At 49.6% G+C, this 21,393-nt stretch overlaps 2 protein-coding genes across 5 annotated transcripts in view; one reads left to right on the top strand and one right to left on the bottom strand.

Moving 5' to 3' along the window:
* Positions 1-6,831, top strand: part of DMAP1 (DNA methyltransferase 1 associated protein 1) — a 7,545-nt gene extending 714 nt beyond the window's left edge. Inside the window, exons 2-10 of the mRNA XM_008570379.1 lie at positions 503-594; positions 855-1,050; positions 4,513-4,671; positions 4,792-4,959; positions 5,245-5,430; positions 5,572-5,643; positions 5,965-6,037; positions 6,178-6,473; positions 6,712-6,831. Coding sequence (XP_008568601.1) covers positions 503-594; positions 855-1,050; positions 4,513-4,671; positions 4,792-4,959; positions 5,245-5,430; positions 5,572-5,643; positions 5,965-6,037; positions 6,178-6,473; positions 6,712-6,771 — 1,302 coding nt within the window. The 3' untranslated portion in view covers positions 6,772-6,831. The remainder of the gene's footprint in view (positions 1-502; positions 595-854; positions 1,051-4,512; positions 4,672-4,791; positions 4,960-5,244; positions 5,431-5,571; positions 5,644-5,964; positions 6,038-6,177; positions 6,474-6,711) is intronic.
* A 427-nt stretch (positions 6,832-7,258) lies between these two features.
* The window catches only part of ERI3 (ERI1 exoribonuclease family member 3), a 129,844-nt gene continuing 115,709 nt past the window's right edge, over positions 7,259-21,393 (bottom strand). For all 4 annotated transcript variants that reach the window (XM_008570378.1, XM_008570377.1, XM_008570374.1 and 1 more), the window contains one exon: positions 7,259-7,802. In XM_008570378.1, coding sequence (XP_008568600.1) covers positions 7,720-7,802 — 83 coding nt within the window. In that variant the 3' untranslated portion in view covers positions 7,259-7,719. The remainder of the gene's footprint in view (positions 7,803-21,393) is intronic.

Genomic DNA, 21,393 nt, shown 5'->3' with positions numbered 1-21,393 from the left:
GGGGGTGGGGGGGGGGGGGGGGTGACAAAGGGAAAGAGATGGAGGATGTGATGGGTGCTACACTTCTAGTGAGATGGGCCATTTTAAAAAGGCGTTACGTAACAGGACAGATAATATGTGTCACCCTTGATGAGATGGGATGGAGGAGGTGGGACATCATGGGAGATGATGGGGACCAAGAGGGTGTAACACCTCTAAGATATTAGAGGACCGAGAGAATGTGACACTTATAAGACACTGGGCCGGGGGTGGGGGCAAGATATTGTGACAGTCAGAGATGGTGGGTAAGTATTTTCTACTCTGACAGGTCAGGGATCTACCCAGGTTGGGGGAAGGGGAGATGACCTGCTCAGACTGGGGGTGCCCCTGTGAATGGGTTTCTGTGCCTTTATAGTGTGTCATTGTACTATAGGTGCTGGTTTGTTCGGGGATTGAGCTGGGCTAAAAAATTACAGGAAAGGGGGTCTAGGCTGTGGTTCCTTTCTGTGGTTTCCTTCCTCAGAAAAAGTCCAAGAAGTCCTCTGAGACACTGACTTTCAAGAGGCCCGAGGGCATGCACCGGGAGGTCTATGCACTGCTCTATTCTGACAAGAAGCAAGTATTGGAATCCCTAGTCCCCCTGGCTCTGGCTACTGACCCACCTGCATGTCCTTAACTCCTAGTTTGCTCTTCCAGTTCTCTCACCATCTCCCCTCCCCAGTCAGGCCCCTGCTTGCTTAGCGGGATGCAAGAGGAGTTCAAATTTCTTGCTCCAGGACATGACTTCCTTGCTTTGCAGTAGATCAGCTCCCTGGGCCAAAAATCACTCCACACACCTTCTGATTCTAACCTCCCACCTCCCTAAACCCTGCCAGGGATGCACCCCCCCTGCTACCCAGTGACACTGGTCAGGGCTACCGTACAGTGAAGGCCAAGTTGGGCTCCAAGAAGGTGAGGCCCTGGAAGTGGATGCCATTCACCAACCCAGCCCGCAAGGATGGAGCTATGTTCTTCCACTGGCGACGGGCAGCAGAGGAGGGCAAGGACTACCCTTTTGCTAGGTTCAATAAGGTGAGTTACCACAGTTTGGACGTAGACCAAGGTTTCCCACACACTCTGAGCCACTTGTGTGAGCTCTCCAGTGTCTCACATTTGGCTCCAGAGGCATGCTTAGGTCCAACCATGGTTACCTACACAGTCCTCATGGCAAATACATGCAGAGTAGGACTCTGTGAGTCTTTTCTGCCGGTGGGATCCTATCCTCTCTGGTCATGCTCTGGTTCTTGGTGGCTTCTCTTGGCCTTTCAAGTACTGCTGTTCCTCAGAGCTGCATCCCAGGTGCTCTAGTCTTTTCACTCTATACTTTCTCCCTAGTGTGTCTCATTTACTCTGTGGCTTCAGTTACCTTATATGCCAGTTACCCCAACTTAATATCTCTAATCCAGAGTAACGGTTCCCGCATATCATTTACTAATGTTTCTCTCTGAATGCCCCACATATACCTCACATCAAGTAGATACACTTTTTTTTTTTTAAAAAGATGACCGGTAAGGGGATCTCAACCCTTGGCTTGGTGTTGTCAGCACCACGCTCAGCCAGTGAGCAAACCGGCCATCCCTATATAGGATCCGAACCCGTGGCCTTGGTGTTATCAGCACTGCACCCTACCGAGTGAGCCACGGGCCGGCCTAGTAGATACCCTTAAACAGAACTCAATCTTCCCCTTATTCCCCACCCCAAATCTGTTCCCCTCTGAATGGATGGTACCATCACCCACCCAACTGCCAACCAGAGACTCAGGAGTTGTCTTGGACTTAGCCTTCTCCTTTAGCTCTCACATTATTTAAAATCAACATCAGGACAAAAAAGGCAAGGGAAGACACATAACAAACATGTAAGGAAATAAAATAAATTGGATCCTTTCAGATAAGAGCCATTAATAAAATGAAACCAGGAAATGAACGGATATGAAATGAGACGAAGAATGAACTTGTAGGTAGGGGAGGCAAATTTTAAATAGGGTGGTCAAAGAGGGCCTTTCTGTGAAGGTGGCATTTGAGCTAGACTTCAGTGATACATCGAATCATTGAGTCCTGCAGATTCTGTTTCCATAATAAATCACATCTCTGCCTATATTCTTCATCCCCTATGTCAGTACCCTAGTCCAAGTTAAATGACCTCTGGTCTAGGTTACTGAGACTCAGCCAGAGCAGGGCTTAACCAGACTCGCCCAGCCAGTGAGAGGCAGAGCTAGACTGGGCTTTGATTCCTAGTTCTTACTTAAGCCACTGTGCAATGTGGCCTCACAGCTGCTGTAGCCTGGAACAGCCTAAACTTAGAGCCTAAAAGCACTAGGAGCTCAAACCTAGGACGCCAACTCCCGACTTCTTTTTTCTCAGTCCAGTATATCCAACTGCACCTGGACACCTCCACTTGGATGGTTCACAGGCTTCTCAGACTGAGCACAGCCAGGTGTGAACCCATCATTCTCCCCCTTGCCCCAAACCTTGTTTTCCTCCATGTGACCTTCATCCTTAGGCCCTTCAGGTCCAGTGGAGGGAGAGACTAGAGATGTAAGGTTGGGAAGGGACAACCAAGAGGTAAGGCGTGAGGCAAGAGGAGGGAAGGTTGGATGAGACAAGTTGAGGTGGAGACAAAAGAATATTCATTTTGTTATTTAGTAAATATTGCTATATGCTCAGTTGAGTTCTAGGCATTAAGGACACAAAAATGAATCAGAGACCATGTCTCCCCTCAAAAATCTCTCCATATTGTTGGGGGGTGGGGTGGGAAGTATAGGCAGTTACAGTATGGTGGGGTACATACTATATTGGGAGGAGCTGAAGGTCATGGAAGCTTCCTGGAGTAGTTGGAGCCTGAGGTGAATATTAAAGGATGTTTAGGAAAGGAGTGCAGTGACTTACTCAGGCAAAGGTAACAGCATGAGCAAAGGCATAAGTAAAAAAAATTTAAAAGGTCGTATGTATGGGATGCTACAGGCATTTCCATGTTAATGAAGTCAAAAGCCCAAGTAGGACATGGTAGGAGATGAGGTCTGAGAAGCCGGCAGGGGCCAGGTCAGTCAGGGCCTTGGCAACCAGACCCAGTAATTTGGGCTTTGCCCTGATGTCTGACAGATTTTAAGCAGAATAGTGTCAGGGTCAGATTTGAGTTTTAGAAAGATCATGGTGACTGTGGGTGGAGGATGAAGCTGGAGTAAAATGAATGATCTTCCTCTCCAATACTGCTCCTCCCCGGTCCCACTCTCAGTCAGTGGCTCCCCATCTACCCTCTTGCTCAAGTCAACAAGGGAATCATCTCTGACTAGCACCTTCCCTCACCTTTCATGTCTATTGTCAAGACGTCTGGTTTTTATCTCCTAAAGCCTCTCAAGTCTGTGCCCTTTTCTCTGCCTTCTGCTGGTGCTTTTCACTTCTTACCTGCATTTTCTAAAATCTGCCATCTGTTCCCCTAGACTCTTGTTTCACCCCTCTGTCCTCACTGCCGCCAAGGTGGTCATTGTTAAAAAGAAACATGACCATTTCACTCCCCTTAAGGCTCCCATCGCCCTCAGACTCCTTAGCAGCATACACGGGCCTCTAGCAGCTGGCCTCTGCTGACTCAGCAGGCTCTTTTCATGTCTCTTCCATTTTGCCCTTTACTTGCTTCTCCCAGGTGCCCCTAACTGCCAAGCCCACACACATTAGGCTGTTTTTCTCCCACAGCTGTGTTGGTATTGTCCTCCCTGCCTGGGATTCTATTACCCATCTTCCCTTTCTAGTTCACTTTTACTTAACCATAACCCTGAAGCAGGCTTCATTTACCCCTTCTCTGACGAACTCTTGTTCGTCAGTTGTCACTTGTTATATACCCCAGGCATACTTCCATCATCAAACTCACCACTGCACTAAAATTATTTTTTCAGCTGGACTGTGAGCTCTGAGGGGCTAAGACCCCTCCCTATCTGTCTTATTCAGCACTGTGTCCCCAGCACACACATAAGTATTTGTTGAATGAGTGAATAAACAAACGTCTTCCTCACTTGACTGTGAACTACTTGAGAGCAGGATCTGGGGGAGCTGCAAGTCCCAGTGTCACCACTGGGTGGCAGTAGTGCTTCAGACAAGAGTCGCATGGTTCTAAGGGGTTCTTGGGCCTTTTTCCAGGTATTTAGCCATCTGCCCTACTCCAAAGTTGACCTAAGGACTCCACAGAAATACTTACATGTGGGCCCTTCACCTTAACCTCGGGGGCAGGAGAGTGTCCTGCTACCAAGGCTGTGGAGCTGAAGACGTAAAGTTGCTCTTGGAGTGAATCAGGGACAGGCTATGGTCCCAGAGCCTGCTAGGGCCTCTGGTCAAGCAGACAAGTCTTTCCTCACTCCAGGCTGCTGAGGGACAGGCAGAGAGGATTTGCTTTTGTCCAGCCCAGGGATAGGCAATTAACAGAAGGGGCTGTGGGCACAGGGGCCTGGAGCCTGCTGGACATGACCTGATGTGGGCATGCCCCCACTGTGTCCCTCTGTGCCAGCAGACTGTGCAGGTACCTGTGTATTCAGAGCAGGAGTATCAGCTCTATCTCCATGATGACGCTTGGACTAAAGCAGAAACTGACCACCTCTTTGACCTTAGCCGCCGCTTTGACCTTCGTTTTGTAGTTATTCATGACCGTTACGACCACCAGCAGTTCAAGGTGAGCTGATGTCATGCATTTGCATCTGTGCCCAACCCCCAGGCCTGCTAGGACCTCTCTTTGTGCCATCCCCTCCACATGCTCCGAGTGTTCATCCCTCTGCCCCGTGTTGATCCTCAGAAGCGTTCTGTGGAGGACCTGAAGGAACGGTACTACCACATCTGTGCCAAGCTTGCCAATGTGCGTGCTGTGCCAGGTACAGACCTCAAGATACCAGTGTTTGATGCTGGGCATGAACGACGGCGGAAGGAACAGCTGGAGCGTCTCTATAACCGGACTCCAGAGCAGGTTAGCCCTGAGCCCCGTACACCTCTCCTCCATGCCTAAACCCCCTGGCCCCATTTCCCCATCCTCCATGCCCTCAAACCCCCAGATCCCTCTACCTCCCACTGGGACCCCCATTACCTGCCCATTCCTACCCTCACTGGCCACCCCCTGCTCTCCATAGCTGTTCACCTCCCTCACCATCCCTTCCTTCTCAGATTCCCTTACAGACAGCCTAGTGCCCCTTCACCTTCTGTCTGTCCACACCTGCATGTGTCCTCACACACTTAGCATCTCTCACTTAACCAGGTGGCAGAGGAGGAGTACCTGCTCCAGGAGCTGCGCAAGATTGAGGCCCGGAAGAAGGAGCGGGAGAAACGCAGCCAAGACCTGCAGAAGCTGATTACAGCAGCAGACACCACTGCAGAGCAGCGGCGCACGGAACGCAAGGCCCCTAAGAAGAAGCTGCCCCAGAAAAAGGAAGCTGAGAAGCCGGTGCGGAGGCTGAGGGTTGCCTGGCACAGGGCCCCACCTTGAGCAGGGGCTCTGAGAGCACCCAGAGCGGGTGGGGTGCTGGGACTAACCCTGGGCCCCCTCCCCATGACACCTTGGTCTCCTTAATTCCTTCTCTCCTAGGCTGTTCCCGAGACTGCAGGCATCAAGTTTCCAGACTTCAAGTCCGCAGGTGTCACGTTGCGGAGCCAGCGGGTATGTGAGTCACCTCCTTTAGCGTGTTTGGGCCTTAGGCTCTCTGCTCTGGGTCCCAGGTGGCCTGGATACTGCAGGAAGGTGGTGCTAGAGCAATAGGAGAGGTTGCTGCAGGTAGAGGTGGCTTTGCCAGTATCTCAGGTGGATGTGGCTAGGCTGAGGTCACAGCTTTCATTGTATTCTACTTCCTGGCTGTCTTCTTTTCTGGACCATAGCTTACCTTCATGGGTTACCTTCTCTCTTCCACCACCCCACTGCCTGTAGTCCCTTTCATTTAAGCCTCTTGTGGGAAAGAGGGCTTAGCTGCCTGGGTCATTGCAGATGAAGCTGCCAAGCTCTGTGGGACAGAAGAAGATCAAGGCCCTGGAACAGATGCTGCTGGAGCTTGGTGTAGGTGAGTGTGGGGACTGGGCCATGCAGCATGTACCCACCCAGGGCTGTGGACAAAAGCTGGGTGGGGGAGGGCAGCTGATATTGCTGGGCTCCCACCACACCTTGGCTCTGCCCCTATGCTGTCTACCCACCCACCTGTAGAGTTGAGCCCAACACCCACAGAGGAGCTGGTGCACATGTTCAATGAGCTGCGAAGTGACCTGGTGCTGCTCTACGAGCTCAAGCAGGCCTGTGCCAACTGCGAGTATGAGCTACAGATGCTGCGGCACCGGCATGAGGCACTGGCCCGGGCTGGCGTGCTGGGGGGCCCTGCCACACCAGCATCAGGCCCAGCCCCAGCCTCTGCTGAGCCAGCAGTGCCTGAATCCGGACTTGGCCCTGACCCCACCAAGGACACCATCATTGATGTGGTGGGTGCACCCCTGACACCCAATTCGGTAAGAGCCTGGACAGGCTGGGAGAGCACGCCCTGACCCTGCAAGTGAGCACATGCACTTGTGTGTACAGGCTCCACTCCCTCTGGTACCTGCAATGGGAACAGTCACCTGTGAGGGTCTGACACTGAGGGCTGGAGTGGGTTGATCAGTGGGCATCATCTTTCCTGGGAGTGTAAAACACACCAAGCCTGACTCAGGCCATGTGAGCCACTGACCTCAACACCTTCTGTCTCCTTAGAGGAAGCGACGGGAATCAGCCTCCAGCTCATCTTCTGTGAAGAAAGCCAAGAAGCCTTGAGAGGCCACGTGGGGTGTGGGTGATGCTGTTGTGTAAACAGAGCTGCTGACTTGGACTGGGCTGCTGCCTTTTCCTTTCTACCACTTCTGACGCCCCTGGGGGGTGGGGGGGGTGGGCCAAGAGGGGATCAGCACAGACACGGCATGAGTTGGTCGTTGGGGCTTGCCTGTGAGCAGCCCTCAGACCACTAACCACTACCAGTTCTACTCAAACCCTTGCACCCTGGAGCACCCATGGCTTTACACTCAAGATGACTTCACACACAGCAGTGGCCTCGGATACCAGCAGCTTTGAGCACAGCCTCATGCTCAGACAGTCCCCACACTCCCACAGATGAGTGCATATTCAGGGAGGGTGTCATAGTCACTGTACTGATGGCTGGTCACACACTGATGCCCATGCAGAAGCAGCTTGGAGCACACTCTGCCTGCCTCCACATCTTGACAGTGTTAGGCACAGCAACAGCCTTACACAACAGACGGCTTTGCACACACACCCAGGGCCTCATTTCCCCGACTTTATTCAGTGGCACGTTCACAGCGGGGAAGGGGTTAGACACAAGGTGGGGCCTGACCTGTCCTGGAGCCCTGGGGGCACCACACACCATGCACTATGGATGGGAGGGGGCACAGGGGGGCTTGGTGGCCCCAGCAGAAGCCTGTGTACCAGGGAGGAGGCAGTGAGTGCCTGGGTCCCACTAGCCCAGGCCCATGTGGGAGGGGCTGATACTGGGCTGAGATTGAGGGGTGGGGATGGGGAGCACAAAGTGTCTGCTCAGAGGGGCCAAGTGGCCAAGCCCTTGCCCAGGGCACAAGCCCACAGGGCAGCTGGGGGACACTCTGGACGCAGAGCTGTGCCACTCTCCCTTTTCCCCTCTGGTGAGGGAGAGGAGGATTCTGGGCTGGGCCAAGCAGCTACCCTGTCCTGCCCCATCCTGTCCTCGGCCAATCAGAATGGCTTTGATGTTTGCTTGAAGATGAAGCCTCGATATGCGAGTGTCTTCATGATGTTGGCAATATTCTTGCAGTCATCTAAAAAGAGGAAAAGACATTTAGATGAGCCCCAAATCTTTCCCCTCCATGCCCATAGGTGTCCTTACAAGGGTGGGGGTGGGAAGCAGGGTCAGATTTAGGAGCCACAGGCTCTAGGGAAGGGGATCCCATCCCCTGGTGGCAGCATCTCCAGCTTCAGGTTGAGCTGGGTGATGCTGGGCCAGCAGGAAACCTGGTCTTGTTGATTCTCAGTCCCATAATTCATGCTGGAAATTGGCCGGCGTGTCCCACCCCGGCCCCAGTGGTGATGTATGGGCGCCGTCGCAGTAAGAAAAAGGCAGAGTAAATGTGTAATTTCTCCCTTGACGGCCCCCGGCCGCTGGGCGATCCTTCTTGTTGCTGCCGTGTGGGGACGGCCTGTCCGCCACACTCCGTCTTCCGCCACCCGCCTTGATGTCTCCATTTCATTACTGTGCAGCCATTCATCACGCCCATGGCCAGGGTGACTTTGCCAGCACTTGCGCATGTGTGGGAGATGTGGCCTGGGCTATAATCACTGGTGCCAAGGCCCAAGCCTTGGCACTGCTGGGCCAAGGCCCTGGGAAACACACCTGCCTCGTGCCCCAGGCTTGTGTTCTCATGTAGCAACTTGCCTGGGCACCTGGTCCTGTACAGCCTCAGACAGGTTGGGGAGGGCCCAGATTTGGGATCCCCTGCACAGCCCTGGCCAGCATCCCTCTACTGGGCACGTGTGTACATGAGCCCAAGCCCTGCCTCTGTCCTAGTAGTCTCGAAGCTGGGTGCTGGTTGCCTTCTTGGGCTCTGCCTCTGCCCGTGCCTCAGGTTAAATATGTCTGCGTGTGCCAGACACTATCACAAGCAGTTTCTCCAGTATTGGTCCCTGTGAAGAGTTCAGTGCTCTCAACTGTCCTAGAACCCCAGAGGCTGCAGGAACAGGCACTCTGGGGCCTCAGTATTAGGGACACAGGCCAGGACTTGTTCCACTACCACCAGCAGGAGGTGCAGCTGCCCAGAGCTTGTCCACTAGAGTAAGTCTAGGACAGAAACAGCTTGAGTGCCTGGGTTTTTCTGTTCAGCTGCCCAGAGCAGTCACCAACTCGCCATCCCCTCACCTGTCTCTCCTCCCATTCCTTTTCCACCTCACTCAAGATGATCCTGGGCCATAACCAAGGCCTCAGTCACCACCAGCCCTCATGGGATCGATGCTGTGATTGCAGAAATATTGTACATCGATGTCATAATCAAGTGTGGGGGGGTGATGGTAAGGTCAAGGTGGGGTCAGGAGGCCTCTTCATCTGTCAAGGACCCCTTCCACTGAGCCCCCAGGCCCGCCCTTGCCAGGCCCATTTTCCTCTAGGTAGAAAAGGGTTGTGGGAGGAGGCATCCCTGGTCAGCCCGGTACCTGTATCACTAGCCAGACAGCAGCTCTGCAGATTCTGCTTAGGGTAGGCAAGTCAGACAGGGTCCTGTTTCACAGAGCTCAACACGTATTTACCTGTGGTGGGTGTGGGCATGGAGAGGTGACACCTTGTTCCCCCAGGGACTCAGGAAACCATGAGGGGTGGTCTGAGGCAGAATGGTGGGAAGACAGATGTGTGGGTAGTGGCGGCCATGGCAACTCCAGACGTGACCCATCCCCGAGGTTTATGGGCCGGACACGCGTCCCGCTCAGCTGAGGCCCCGTCATTTGTCTCCCTTAGTGTGTATGCCTGTGCTGTGGGGTTGAGGGTGGAGAAGGGAGGGGGCTGCGACAGGAGGAGCTAGGCAGTTGACAGGAAGGGGAATGGGACAGGAAGGGGCCTGAGAGGCAGAGGGGTATTGATGGGGCACAGGGGCTGTGATGGCCTTGTTGGAGGGGCTATGATATGGTGATTTTCTTCCCAAATAAGCCTGGCCCTGTCAGGGCACCTCCAATCCTTCTTGTCTCCTGCACTCTGGGGACCATGGCTGCTGTACATATTAAGAATAAGTCCCCTCGTTATCTGCAATTACCCAGCGGCCACACACCTCATTTCTTCCAGCAGAAAAGAAAATTAGTTTTCTATTGACTTCATCTGGCTCCTCCCTCATTGCTGGGCAAATTGTTCAATCTGCCTTCCCTGGCCCAAGGGAATGTCCCAGCCCTAACCCCCAGGCCATCAGTGGGCAAGCAGTGATCTTCCACCTGTGCCTGGTCCTGTGCTGGGAGAGGGTCCACCTGCCTAGTCTCTGTCCTTGGTTCTCCCCACTCTATACACTGGATGACAACACCCAAACCCCGAGCTTCAGCTACCCCTGAAGATCACCATCTCCAGCCTGGATCTCTCCTGAGCTCCAGACCACATATTCAAATGCCTCCAGAACACCCCTTTCTAGATGCACGAACTCAAAATGTCCAATAATGGACTTATTTTCTCCCCAACCTTCATCCCAGTGAATGGCACCACAATCCACCCAAAATGCCCAAAGAAGAAACCAGAATCATACTTGACACCCTGCCCTCCCCTCTACTCCCCAAATCTAATCAAGTATGAACTTCAGTGGATTTTATCTTCTCACTCTCTAATCATCCACTTCCTTTCATTCCAGCAGCCAGCCACCCCACTAGTCCAAACCCCATCATCTTTTTTTTTTTGGCAGGGGGATATGAACCCTTGACCTCAGTGTTATAACACTGCATTCTAACCAAATGAACTACATGGCCAGCCCTCCATCATCTCTTGCTTGGATGACTACAACAGCCTGTCCTGTCTTCCTCCCTCTGATCCATTCTCCTGTAGCCAAAGTGATCTTTCTTACACATATCTGATCATATCCTTCCCTCTTTAAATCCTCTCAGTGGCTCTCTTTGCCCTCAGCTTAAAGTCTATACTCTTTAATATGACTTGAAGTCTCTTCAAAAATTGATCCCTGCTATCTCTGGTCTCACCTCTGCCACCCCCAATCCCTGTACTCCAATCTCAAGGAACCACATACTGTTTCCTGAAAATGACAAAGTGGGTTTTGGAGTCAGACCTGTCTCCAGTTTTAACTTCACTCAGTGGCTGCATGACATGCGGCAAGTGCTTAGTTTCCCTAAACTTCAGGTTCCTCCACTAGGGGTGACAATGGCCTCAGCATTATTGTGAGGATTGAACAAGGTGACACACCCACACGTCTTTGCACATGCTGTTCTTTATGCTTGGGATACCTCTTCTCTTCCTGAAGACAAGGATGCTAGTTTTCTGGTTTTCTCACCCAATGGCAAGAAATTGTATACTGTACAATCTATGCCACAGAAGACAGATAGGGGCCAGCACACTTGATGAAACCAATCGTCACTCACTCCAAAACTCTCACTGACTACTGATGCTGTTTACTGGAGATTCTGGAGTCTAACTTGTTGCAATGGGTCCACTACAAAAAAGAGACTCACAGAGAGGAAGAAACTTGCTTCGGTTCACCTAGCCAAGTCAATGGAATGGCAGTTATGGGCTTCCAGCCCAGTGCTCTTTTTCCTGCCCTTGAAGCCTTGATAAGAGTAAATGCAAACTACTGATCAGTTAAAAAAAAATTAATTTAATTTAAAAAATTCAATGGCACAGTTAGAAGGTGAGGGAGCTTGGCAGAGGAAGCACCAGAGACAGATCTGGGGCTTTCAATAGGCCAAAAGTTCTGAGAGGGACAGCAGCAGGGTGAGCCTGGTGACAGCAGAGCATCTTCAAGAGTCCTCTCCTTGAAGCTCTAGGGCTACCTTGGTTAGCAGCCTCCAATTCTGGCACCTCTCACTGAGCTAATGAAGCCAGCCTGGAGCTGCTATGGGGTGGGGGTGAGGAGCACAGCATGTGCCCTTAATGGAGGCCTCCAAGAGTAGGTCTCCCTCACCTTCAAATTCTAGAAGCCTAACCCGTTTTTATGTTTCTGCAGGGTCAACTTGTCACAAGATGACCCCCTTCTTTTTTGAGCATTAATATTCGTAATGTTAGAAATACTTTTATATTGCCCAGACTATAATGTGATGGGTGCAGCTGCATAAATTCTTCAGAGAGGAAATAAGCTGGGCTAGCTGCTAACAAGGAAAAATACACATGTTGGCTGGGTCCAAGGGTAGTCAAATACATGCTTGGCAAAGGGGCTGCTAGTGGGTAGCTGAGATAGCTTAGGACACCCAGTGAGAGCTCAACCCAGTAAGGCAAACACCTGAGGCTGACATGCTCTAGTAAGCTGCACTTGTCTGGGAACTGAGCAGTAAAGGATAGGAAGCAGGACCTGGGTCAGGGAAATCCTCAGGAAACAAGGGGCCCAAGAAACTCTTGCAGGGCCATTCATTCATGCACATATCCATTCAGCAAACACGCACTGACACCTTCTTCATGCACGAGCCATGCTGGGTCTGAGGGATGTGCAAGACTCTATAGCTTCCTGCCCTCAAGGAGCTCAGAGACAGTTCTGCAAAGGGTGCAACGCTATGAGAAAAGAAGGCATGGAAAAGTCGCCTAGTCTGTCTGAGGATCAGGCAATGATTCCTGGAAGAATGAAGTTAAGCAGAGGTCTTAGAAGATGTGGGAGGGAGCTAGCTTGGCAATTTAGGGTTGAGGTGAGAAAGGTATTCTCAGCACAGTGAATAGTATAGGAACATTTCTGGAGGTGAAATGTAGTGTCCAGAAAAAACAGGTTTAACAGGTGGTGGGGGGTGATGAAGAATAAGAAGCAAGGAAGTGGCAAGAGATGAAGCTGGCAAATTCAGTGACTGACTAGAGGAAATCCTGAGGAACCCACATGCTAAGATAAGGAGTTCCAGATTTTCTTTTTCTGGGAATAATGGGGAGATGCTACCATGTTGAGGAAGGGGAATGAAAGGATCAGATCTGTGTTTCAGAATTATCATCCTAGAATGTAAAGATATCCTGAAGATAGAGATCAATACTATGCTCCAGGCCAGAAATGGTAGCCCGGAACTAGGCCAGTGACAGCAGAGAAGGAGATATACTGATGATGTGGAGAAGTGAATGGAGACAAGAGAATTTTTAGGAAAGGGAATGAGTAAGCCTCAATGAGGGGACTGGGAGGGCAAGGGGAGGGATGAATTTAGGATCTTAGTGCCACTCGCTGAGATAAGGCATAACAGAGGAGGTGCAAATTTGGGGTGGTGGTAAACTTAGCTTTGGATGAGTAAAGTCAGATTCCTATGGGACATCTAAATTTATCAGGCATTTCTGTATGGAATCTAGGATTGATATCTTGCCCAAGAAGGCCTTCCCTATCCCAGCATTATTTTAAAAAATCAAAACAAAAAACTATCCTATATTTTCTTCTAATACCTTGTTATTTTTAACTTTTTAATCTGTCTGGAATTTATTTTTGTGTGTGGCTAAGAAATAGAAGCTCTAACTTTATTTTTTCCCTAGTGGATAGCCAATTGTCCTATCACCATTGACTGAAATGTCCACATTTTCCCCACCCTTTTGAAATGACACCTCTAAAATACAGTCAGTCATACATTGCATAATGTTTTGGTCAAAAATGGCCTGAATAATATATAGTGGCCATATAGCCTATGTGTGTAGTAGGCTATATGCCATCTAGGTTTGTGTAAGTACATTCTATGATGTTCACACAATAACAAAATCACCTAAGGATGCACATCTCAGAATGCACCCCCATTGTTAAGTGATGTATGGCTGTATACAGTTCTCATACGTGGGCCTGTTGGAGCCAGGAAAGAGAACAAACATGAAATGATCAAAGAGACAAATCAAATTGGGGGAACAACAGGAAGGGCAGCAAGGTGGCGAGCTGCTGACCTTACAGGGCTAGGAGGCAGTGTTGCCTAATGGAACATGCAGACATACCCTGAGGCCTGTTGGAATCTCCGCAGGCCTCCTGCCTAAAAAGCTTAGCCTGGTAATACATCTTACTAGTGATCTCCAGAAGCTAGTGAGGAATGGGGCCAGAGCCCATGGAACAAGGACCATCAAAGATGGGGTGGGGGGTTTAGGGGGATGAGAATAGTGCAAGGAGCAGGAACCAGACATGATAAGGATGAGAGAGCAAGAACCCTGGGTGTGTCAACATTCTAGAACCTCATTTATTCACTACATCTTTCTGTCTGTGTGTACGTCCCGGCAGCAGTAATGCCTTGAGGTAAAGCACCAGTGAGTCTAATCCTGGGCCTACATTACACAGGATTGCCAGATTAAATGCAGTCCCAGCCCCACATGGGACATACTTATACTAAAAAATTGTTGTTTATCTGAAATTCAAAATTAAGTGTTGTCCTGTATTTTTATTTGCTAAGTCTGGCAATGCTATGATGGGGGCCAGCACCCCAAGCTACAGCTGGGTGTAGTTCAGGGTTCAGCAGCAAATGGCAACTCAGAAGAAAGACGGGGGGCCAAGGCAGTGAGTTTAGGACTGAAACAGGAGAGGGCCCCTGCATATCCTCAGGTTCTGAGTTTGAATCCAAACTCCACCACTTAATAACTGTGTGAACTTGAGCAAGTTCCTGAACTTTACCTAACTTCTCTGTGTGTCGGTTTCTTCTCTAAAACGGGAATAATAATGATAATAGCAACTACTTCCCTCAAAGCATTGTTAAAAAGAGTTTTTATTTGTGAAGTGCTTAAAATAGTGTCTGGGTTAGTTATTATTATTGTTGTTGCTATTCCATAAACATCCAATAATATGTTATTCCAACAATAATATTCTGCTATCTCCCATTCCCCCGGTATCTTGTTCCAGACATGGCCCCCACAGTCCCCTGGGCCCCCATTCACGGCCACCTTGGCCCACCCAACACCCTTCCCAGACATACACTCCCTCTCCCCATGAACATGGCTCCCACAGCTTCCTACCCTCCCCCTAGACAGGGTCCTTATAGCCTCAACTCCAAAGTGACCCCCTTCTTCCAGCCCCTCCCTCCATCCCTCTCAACCCCACTGAGGTGCCTGGAGGTGCCACAGGGCTGATGGTGAAGGATGACGGTGGTTCCACAATAAGGGGAAAAGGCAATTTCATCTTGATTAGCAGGCGATTTCTCTACCCGTAATAAGCGCGCTCCAAATAATTAGCGTGTTTTACGTAATAATGAAATTACAGAAATGCAGTCCACTTATTCAAACAACTCACCATTACCATATTTTTAAATATTAGACTTAATTAGAGTTTATCACTTCAGAGAAGTATGCGGACCGAAGATGTTTTTTAAAAAATCCTCATAAAGTGTTTATTAAGCGCTGGTAAAGCTGGGATAATGATGTGTTTGGAAATTAAGGCAATCAAACACTTACCGCCGCTCCTGGAGGCCGGGCATGGAAATGAGGCCATTACACACCCATTACCCGCCAGCTCACAGCCACTTGGGGGGTGGGGGGAGGATGCGCCTGGCCGAGGGGGCATAGTGCCTGGAAACGACTGTGCCAACATCCCAGAACTGCCTGACCAATAAGCACAGCATCAATTCCCGCATGTCTCTTATATCACATTTGGCCACCAGGAGCTCAACTCAGACTTGGCCAGGCAAATGACTGGACTGGTCCCAAATGCCAAAGGAGAAACCCATAACCAATCCTGATGCAGACACCCAGGCCTGGAAGGACACATCAACTCCACTCAAACCCCAATGCAGAATGGGGACACAAGCCAGGTTGGGTAGCCAGGGAGGTCAATAAGAGGAGGTGGAAGGTAAATCCCACCTACTGGCTCAGGTCACTGCAGGGGAAGCTACAGATCCAGACCAGGTAACCACTCCCAAGTCTGGGCCACACAGGAAGAGGCAGCTAGAGTGGTGGGAGGAAGCTGAGGAATTGAGCCAGGGGCCAGGCTCGGGAACACACATGGGGACAGAACCTGGATCAGGGAAAGCAGGCAAGAAGGGTGGTGGGGAGAGGGGCTGGTGGCTCCATGTCCCATTTATCCTGGTGAATAACTAATTCCAGAATTTATAGGGCTGGGATTTTGTTCTATGGCCATTTATATCTGCGAAGGGAGGAAATGAAGAGGCAGCGTGGACGCCACATCTTTCTGTGTTATTGCTTGTCTGCCATTTGCAAATCATTATTAATTGTGGGCGCTGGTGGCAGGCTGGGTGGGGGCCGGGCTGGGTACATCCACATAGCTCTTCATCAAGGACCCCAGCCGCTGCCCCAGAGAGCCAATTACCCCGCCCTGATTGGGATCAGATAAAGAGGGAATTTTTACAAATTAGGGAATAAATAGAATTTCCACACAGGGCGCGGGCAAGACCTGAGAGGTTATAATGAAAAACCATCCGTCACCATCAGCGTGGCCTGGGCACGCAGCCCCAGTACTCCCTCCCTCATGGGCTCATCCTCATGCTCAGGGACCTGGGTGTACAGGTCTCAGGACACCCCCAGCCCTTCCAAGACCCAGAAGGGGTGTGTATACCCTTTGGGCCAAAGATGCTTAGGCCCCAGCTCTGGCACTGGCCCTAGCGCTGCCTCTCCCTTTTCCTGCCTACCTCTCCCTTGGGGTCTTAGGAAGAAGATGACTAAGGCAGACCTGAGAAAGACCAGAGTTGGGGACCACATCCATGTCCCTACAGTGATGACAGCCCTAGGGCAGAGCCCCAGCCCTGTGGACCACTCACTCCAGGCTCCCATTAGCGCTCCTCCCCTTGGATCATTAAATATGTATATCTTATTACACGCCTTGTTAGAGTATCGAGCTCTATTGACTGATGATAAATCCTGAGCCTCGTCCTGGCCATAAATTTATCTGGAGATGATGAAGACTCAATAATCTAGTCAGGCAGATAATATCATCGGGCCTTAAAAAAGATCATTACATTATATGTCAGAATTAAAAGTGAAATACGCCGTAGTAACAGGGCGGCTGCTCTGGCCATTACAACGAATACCCACCTCCCCCAACTCATTCCCAGCCAAGGCCCCATCCAGGTAGAGAGGCTAGGAAGCCTCATCTTCCTCCTAGCTGGGGGACGCCACAGCTAGAAATGCTGGAGTATAGCCAGGTAACCTTTGGCCAAGTAAAGTGGACTTGGCCAGGAGGGGTGAGGGGAAGAGGTGGCTACTGAGAACAGCTAAGGTGATCCACCATACCTGACAGTCACATCTGTCCCAACCAAGCTTCTTCTACCTTACCCTCTTCCTAGGGGTCTCACATGGAACAGTCTTCTGGGCCCTTCAGTGGTTTCAATAGGAAGGTGTCAGGGCCTCACACCCTTCCAGAATGGCCTGAACAACCAGGATAGAATCTTTCTAAAATGGAGACACTGAGATACAGAAAAGTTAAACTACCTGCCTGTACTGCCCGAGGCACCTGGAGAGTACTAGGGCCTGTGACCCCCAGATCCACATGCCAGCAGCCTTTCTTGTGAGCATGTGCTATCAATCCAGACCATGGCCATCTCCTTTCCGAGAGACCTGCCTGCCACAGCCTCTACATCCTGACCTTTGAAGAACCTCACTGCCAGCCTCTTCATTCTTTGACCTCAGCACTAATGCCCTTCATTGTATCTTATTTCCACTCATTTCCACAGTAACACCCTTCATCTTGTAATCATCCTACTGATCTTCCTTTGAAATATTAAATTCACATATCCCTAGTCTCTGACAATAATACACTTTTTCTTTCACTGACTGGAACCTTGAGACACTTATACCTCTACTCTCTCTGCATACATAATCCCTCCTGTTTTCACTTTTTTCCTTGTCCACTTTTGGTTGTGTACCCAACAGACATCCCCCATGTGTCATGCTGGTGGAACCCACTACTCCCTCATGTGACAGGATTAATCCTCTGCAGTCTGAGCCATTTTTGGTGATCCTATCCCCCTAGCCAGTCATCGGTTTAGGGGCAGGAAAGTATTCTGGCTATTGAGACATGATGGTAAGTTTGCCTTCACTCTTAGAAAGGGTAGCGTGAGGGAAAAATTGTCCTTTATATACTGCTGGATGTTTTCACATCTGCACATAATGTACGGGACTATAGAAGCCATCTTCCAACCTTGAGGGGAGTTAACCGGTAAAGACCAGGCTGAAGATAAAAGAGCAGAAAAATGAAAAAAATCTGGGTCCTTGATGACATTGCTGAGATGCTCAATTAACCAACCTAGGATCACCTTCCCTACAAATTTCTTTTGAGAGATAATAAATCTCTTTATATTTAAGATATTTTAAATTGGAGTTTCTTTTTCTCACAGCTGAAAGTGTACTGATACAGAATGTGAAGGCAGGAAGGAGAATGATATGAAGGAATGGACCTTATATTGTAGAACTGACTGTATGGAGGAGGCAGGGCAAAAGGCAAAGGTGATAACGCTTATTTATGCTCTCTTGAAACATTTGGTTAAATTATTTCTTGCTGGATCTCAAGACAGGGGCCATGTTTCTAAAAAAGCTAAAAGACCCAAGTTTAGGCTGAAACGCACATGAAAACAGAGAGGGAAAAATATATAATTCTACTAAGAAAAGCATTTTTATGTCTCTGGCTTGCAATGTAAGTTGAACCCCACAAAAAAGCCCCACAACTCCACAAAGTCTTCATTCAGACTCAGGTTTTTTCCTTCTTTCTGCCCTGCCATTCTTGGCATGTGGCTTCTAATCACTATACTATTTCATGGTCCAAAACAGCTGCTGGTTGGCCAGCGCTTTAAAAAAAAAAAAAAGCTGCTGGAGCTCCAACTGTCACATCCACATTCCAGAAAAAAGGAAGGAAGACGACGGGAAAGGCAAGAATAGTGTACTTCTCAGCTGATTTGTTTTCCTTTAAGTATCTTTCCTGGAGGTCCCACACAACACATCTCCTCTTATCTCACTTGCCAGAGCTCAGAGACATGGCCATATGTAGCTGTATGAGAAACTAAAAAAAAGGTCTTTTAACTGGGTACACACTGATGCCATGTGTTATATAGGGGTTCTATTTAGTAAGGAAGAAAGGAAAATGGATACTGGATATATACCAAGGAGTCTCTGTCTTAGCACCATAACTGATACCCCTCCCTTTGGGACTTGGATTCCATGGTCCATCATTTCAATCTTTTTCTTGCCAATATCCTCAACTCTCTTGTCCCCTTTTCCTTCTCTCACCCTTGTCTGGAAAAACCCAAACTCTGCCTTCTCTATGCTTGCATCTGAGCTGAGTGTGACTAGAGAAAATCATAACCATATAGACCAATGCCACTAATAAAATCAGAGTCATCAGCCTCAGTTGGATAGATAAAACTGCCCAGCCAATCTTCATTGTTCATGATCAGTGCATGTTCTCTCTCCATTTATCGCTAGTGACAATGCCAAGTTTCTCTACTTTCCACAAACCTCAAATCCCCCACCCCTACCATCACTCCACCCCCACGCAAACAATCTTGTCTTCCAGCTCACGGGAGCTAAGGAGCTGCACAGAAGCCACTCTCCTGCATCTCCACCAGTCCGCTCCTCTCATCCTGTCACAAGAGGGGACCAATCCTGATGTCACTTCTGAAGCCCATCCTGCCACTCCACCTGGATTCTGCAGTCCAACCCAGAACCCAGGCCTTTCCTGGGGCCTTACATTACTGAGGACCTCCCTCTCTTTGATACAGTTTCGAATTTTTCTTATGTACTGGTTCCTTCCCATAAGCATGTAAATACATTAAATCTCTCTCATCCTGGGAGGAAACAAGTCTCCCTTTAACGCCCTTTTCCATTTGGCTAGTCCTCAGTCCTCCTACCTTTCAGAGCCAAACTTCAGAGTTGTTTACACAAAGGTTTCATTTCCTCATCTTGTACCCTGAAATCTGATTGCCACTTTACCATAACTGCTTTCTCTAATGATCCTACTAACTTCATGGGGCTGAAGCTGTTCAGGATTTGACTGACATGGTGGACTACTCACTCCCTGATGCTCTTTTCCCTTGGCTTCTGTGATACCACCTCTCTCTCCAACCAATCTTTCTCGGTGCCTTTGAACACTCCTTTCCTTCTGACCACCCCTTAGATGTGGGTATTGCTGAGAGCTGTCACTGGCTCTCTTCTCTTCTCACTCTCTCCCTGGGCAAGCTTATCTACCCATGGGGCTTTAATTTCCATATATTTTCCAATAATTTCCAAACCTATATTCCCACTACCACCGTTCTGGTCCAGCTTATCACCATCTCCCATCTAGGTGACAGTAGTGCCCTTGACGACCTCTCCTCCATGGTATCCTTTTAGACCACAAATCTAGTAATTTCACTCCCTGTCTTACACCCTTCAGTGATCCTGAACAGAAAAAGGTCATTTATGGAAACACTGGTGAAATTCAAATACGGCCTTTAGTTACTAGTATAGTACTATAGTTAATTTCCTGGTGCTGAACATGATGTTGTGATTATGTAAGATGTTAACATTATGGAAAGCTGGGTTAAGTGTACATAGAAACTTCCCTGCAAATGTAAAATTAATTCAAAGTAAAAAGTTTAAGAGTCAAGAATTAAACAACAATAGCAACCACCACCACCACCTCCAATGGCTCCTCATTGCTCTCAGGACAGCATCCAAACTCCTTTATAAAATTTTGTGGATCTGGTCCTGTTTACTTCTCTGGCCTCATCTTTCCCACTCTCCTGTTGGACAGCTGAGTTCAGGCTCTTTGGCCCCCTGCCTGGAAAACTCCCCTATTCTCAGCTGGCACTTGCCCTCATCCCTCAGGACCCAGGCTTGCTGCTGTTTCCTCTGGGGTGCTTCACCTTTGCTCCTGCCTTTGTGTTGGAAACCTCTTCTGCGGGTTCTGCACCCAATGTTCCCCCAATATGACTACCTCTCTGTCATCTCCTGCTAGATCCCTCGAGGGTGCTAACGTTATCTACACAGGCCCTCAGGAAATACATATTGAGTAGAAGGAAGGACGGATTGCACGAAAAGAAAGAGGGGAGGGTAGACGAGCAAAATCACAGGTGAACCTACTCCAGCCCTGACATTTGCCACCCAAAGCCTCGAAATGCCCAGGTCCCAAAAATCAGTCATGGCCCTTGCTTGAAGCTTCCAAAGTGGCTTCAGCCCCTTCCCCACCTCCATTCCTTCCAAGATTCTTGGTTTCCCCAAGACTCACTGTGGGATCCGAGCTCTTATCCATCTGGCCAGCCTGTTCTACAAACTGAGGCAGCCAGGAGTGGTAGTGGTGATGCTGGGGCTCCCCAGTCCTAGCCAGTGATGCCCTGGAGAAGGGCCTAGTTGTGCCTAGGGACTCCAGGAAGGAGGGCTGCCCTCCCTAAGCCCAGTTCCACCTGGTAAATATTTCATCCTCAAGCTGCTCAGCTAATCCCTATTAATTTCAATACCGCCGCCTTGCCTGGCTCAGCTCCCAATGCATTATTTATCCCCTTTGTTTGTTTGTCGTTAACAGGTGGGCCCCAGCAGAGGCGCTGACTAGGGACAAGCCCACTCCATCACGGAGTGGCTGTGAATTAATCATGAGGACTAATGGGAACCACCTCAACTCCAGGAACTTCCCTAGCCGCCTCCGCCTCCTGCCCTGGCACCCAGGGGTGGGCCAGGGCCATCTCAACTCAATTTAACTCAATTCTAAACACCACATTTTATTTACTGTCTACACGTATCAGACAATATGCTATGCTTTGGGAATACAAACTGTATAAAACAGACGTAAGTTCTTGCCCTCAGGGAACTTACAATCTAGTGGGGGAGAGAGACCT

The sequence above is a fragment of the Galeopterus variegatus genome, unplaced genomic scaffold (assembly GCF_000696425.1).
Source record: "Galeopterus variegatus unplaced genomic scaffold, G_variegatus-3.0.2 Scaffold598, whole genome shotgun sequence".
Classification (NCBI taxonomy): Eukaryota; Metazoa; Chordata; class Mammalia; order Dermoptera; family Cynocephalidae; genus Galeopterus; species Galeopterus variegatus.
The sequence above is the reverse complement of the archived record's forward strand: the minus strand, read 5'-3'. Positions and strand labels throughout refer to the sequence as shown.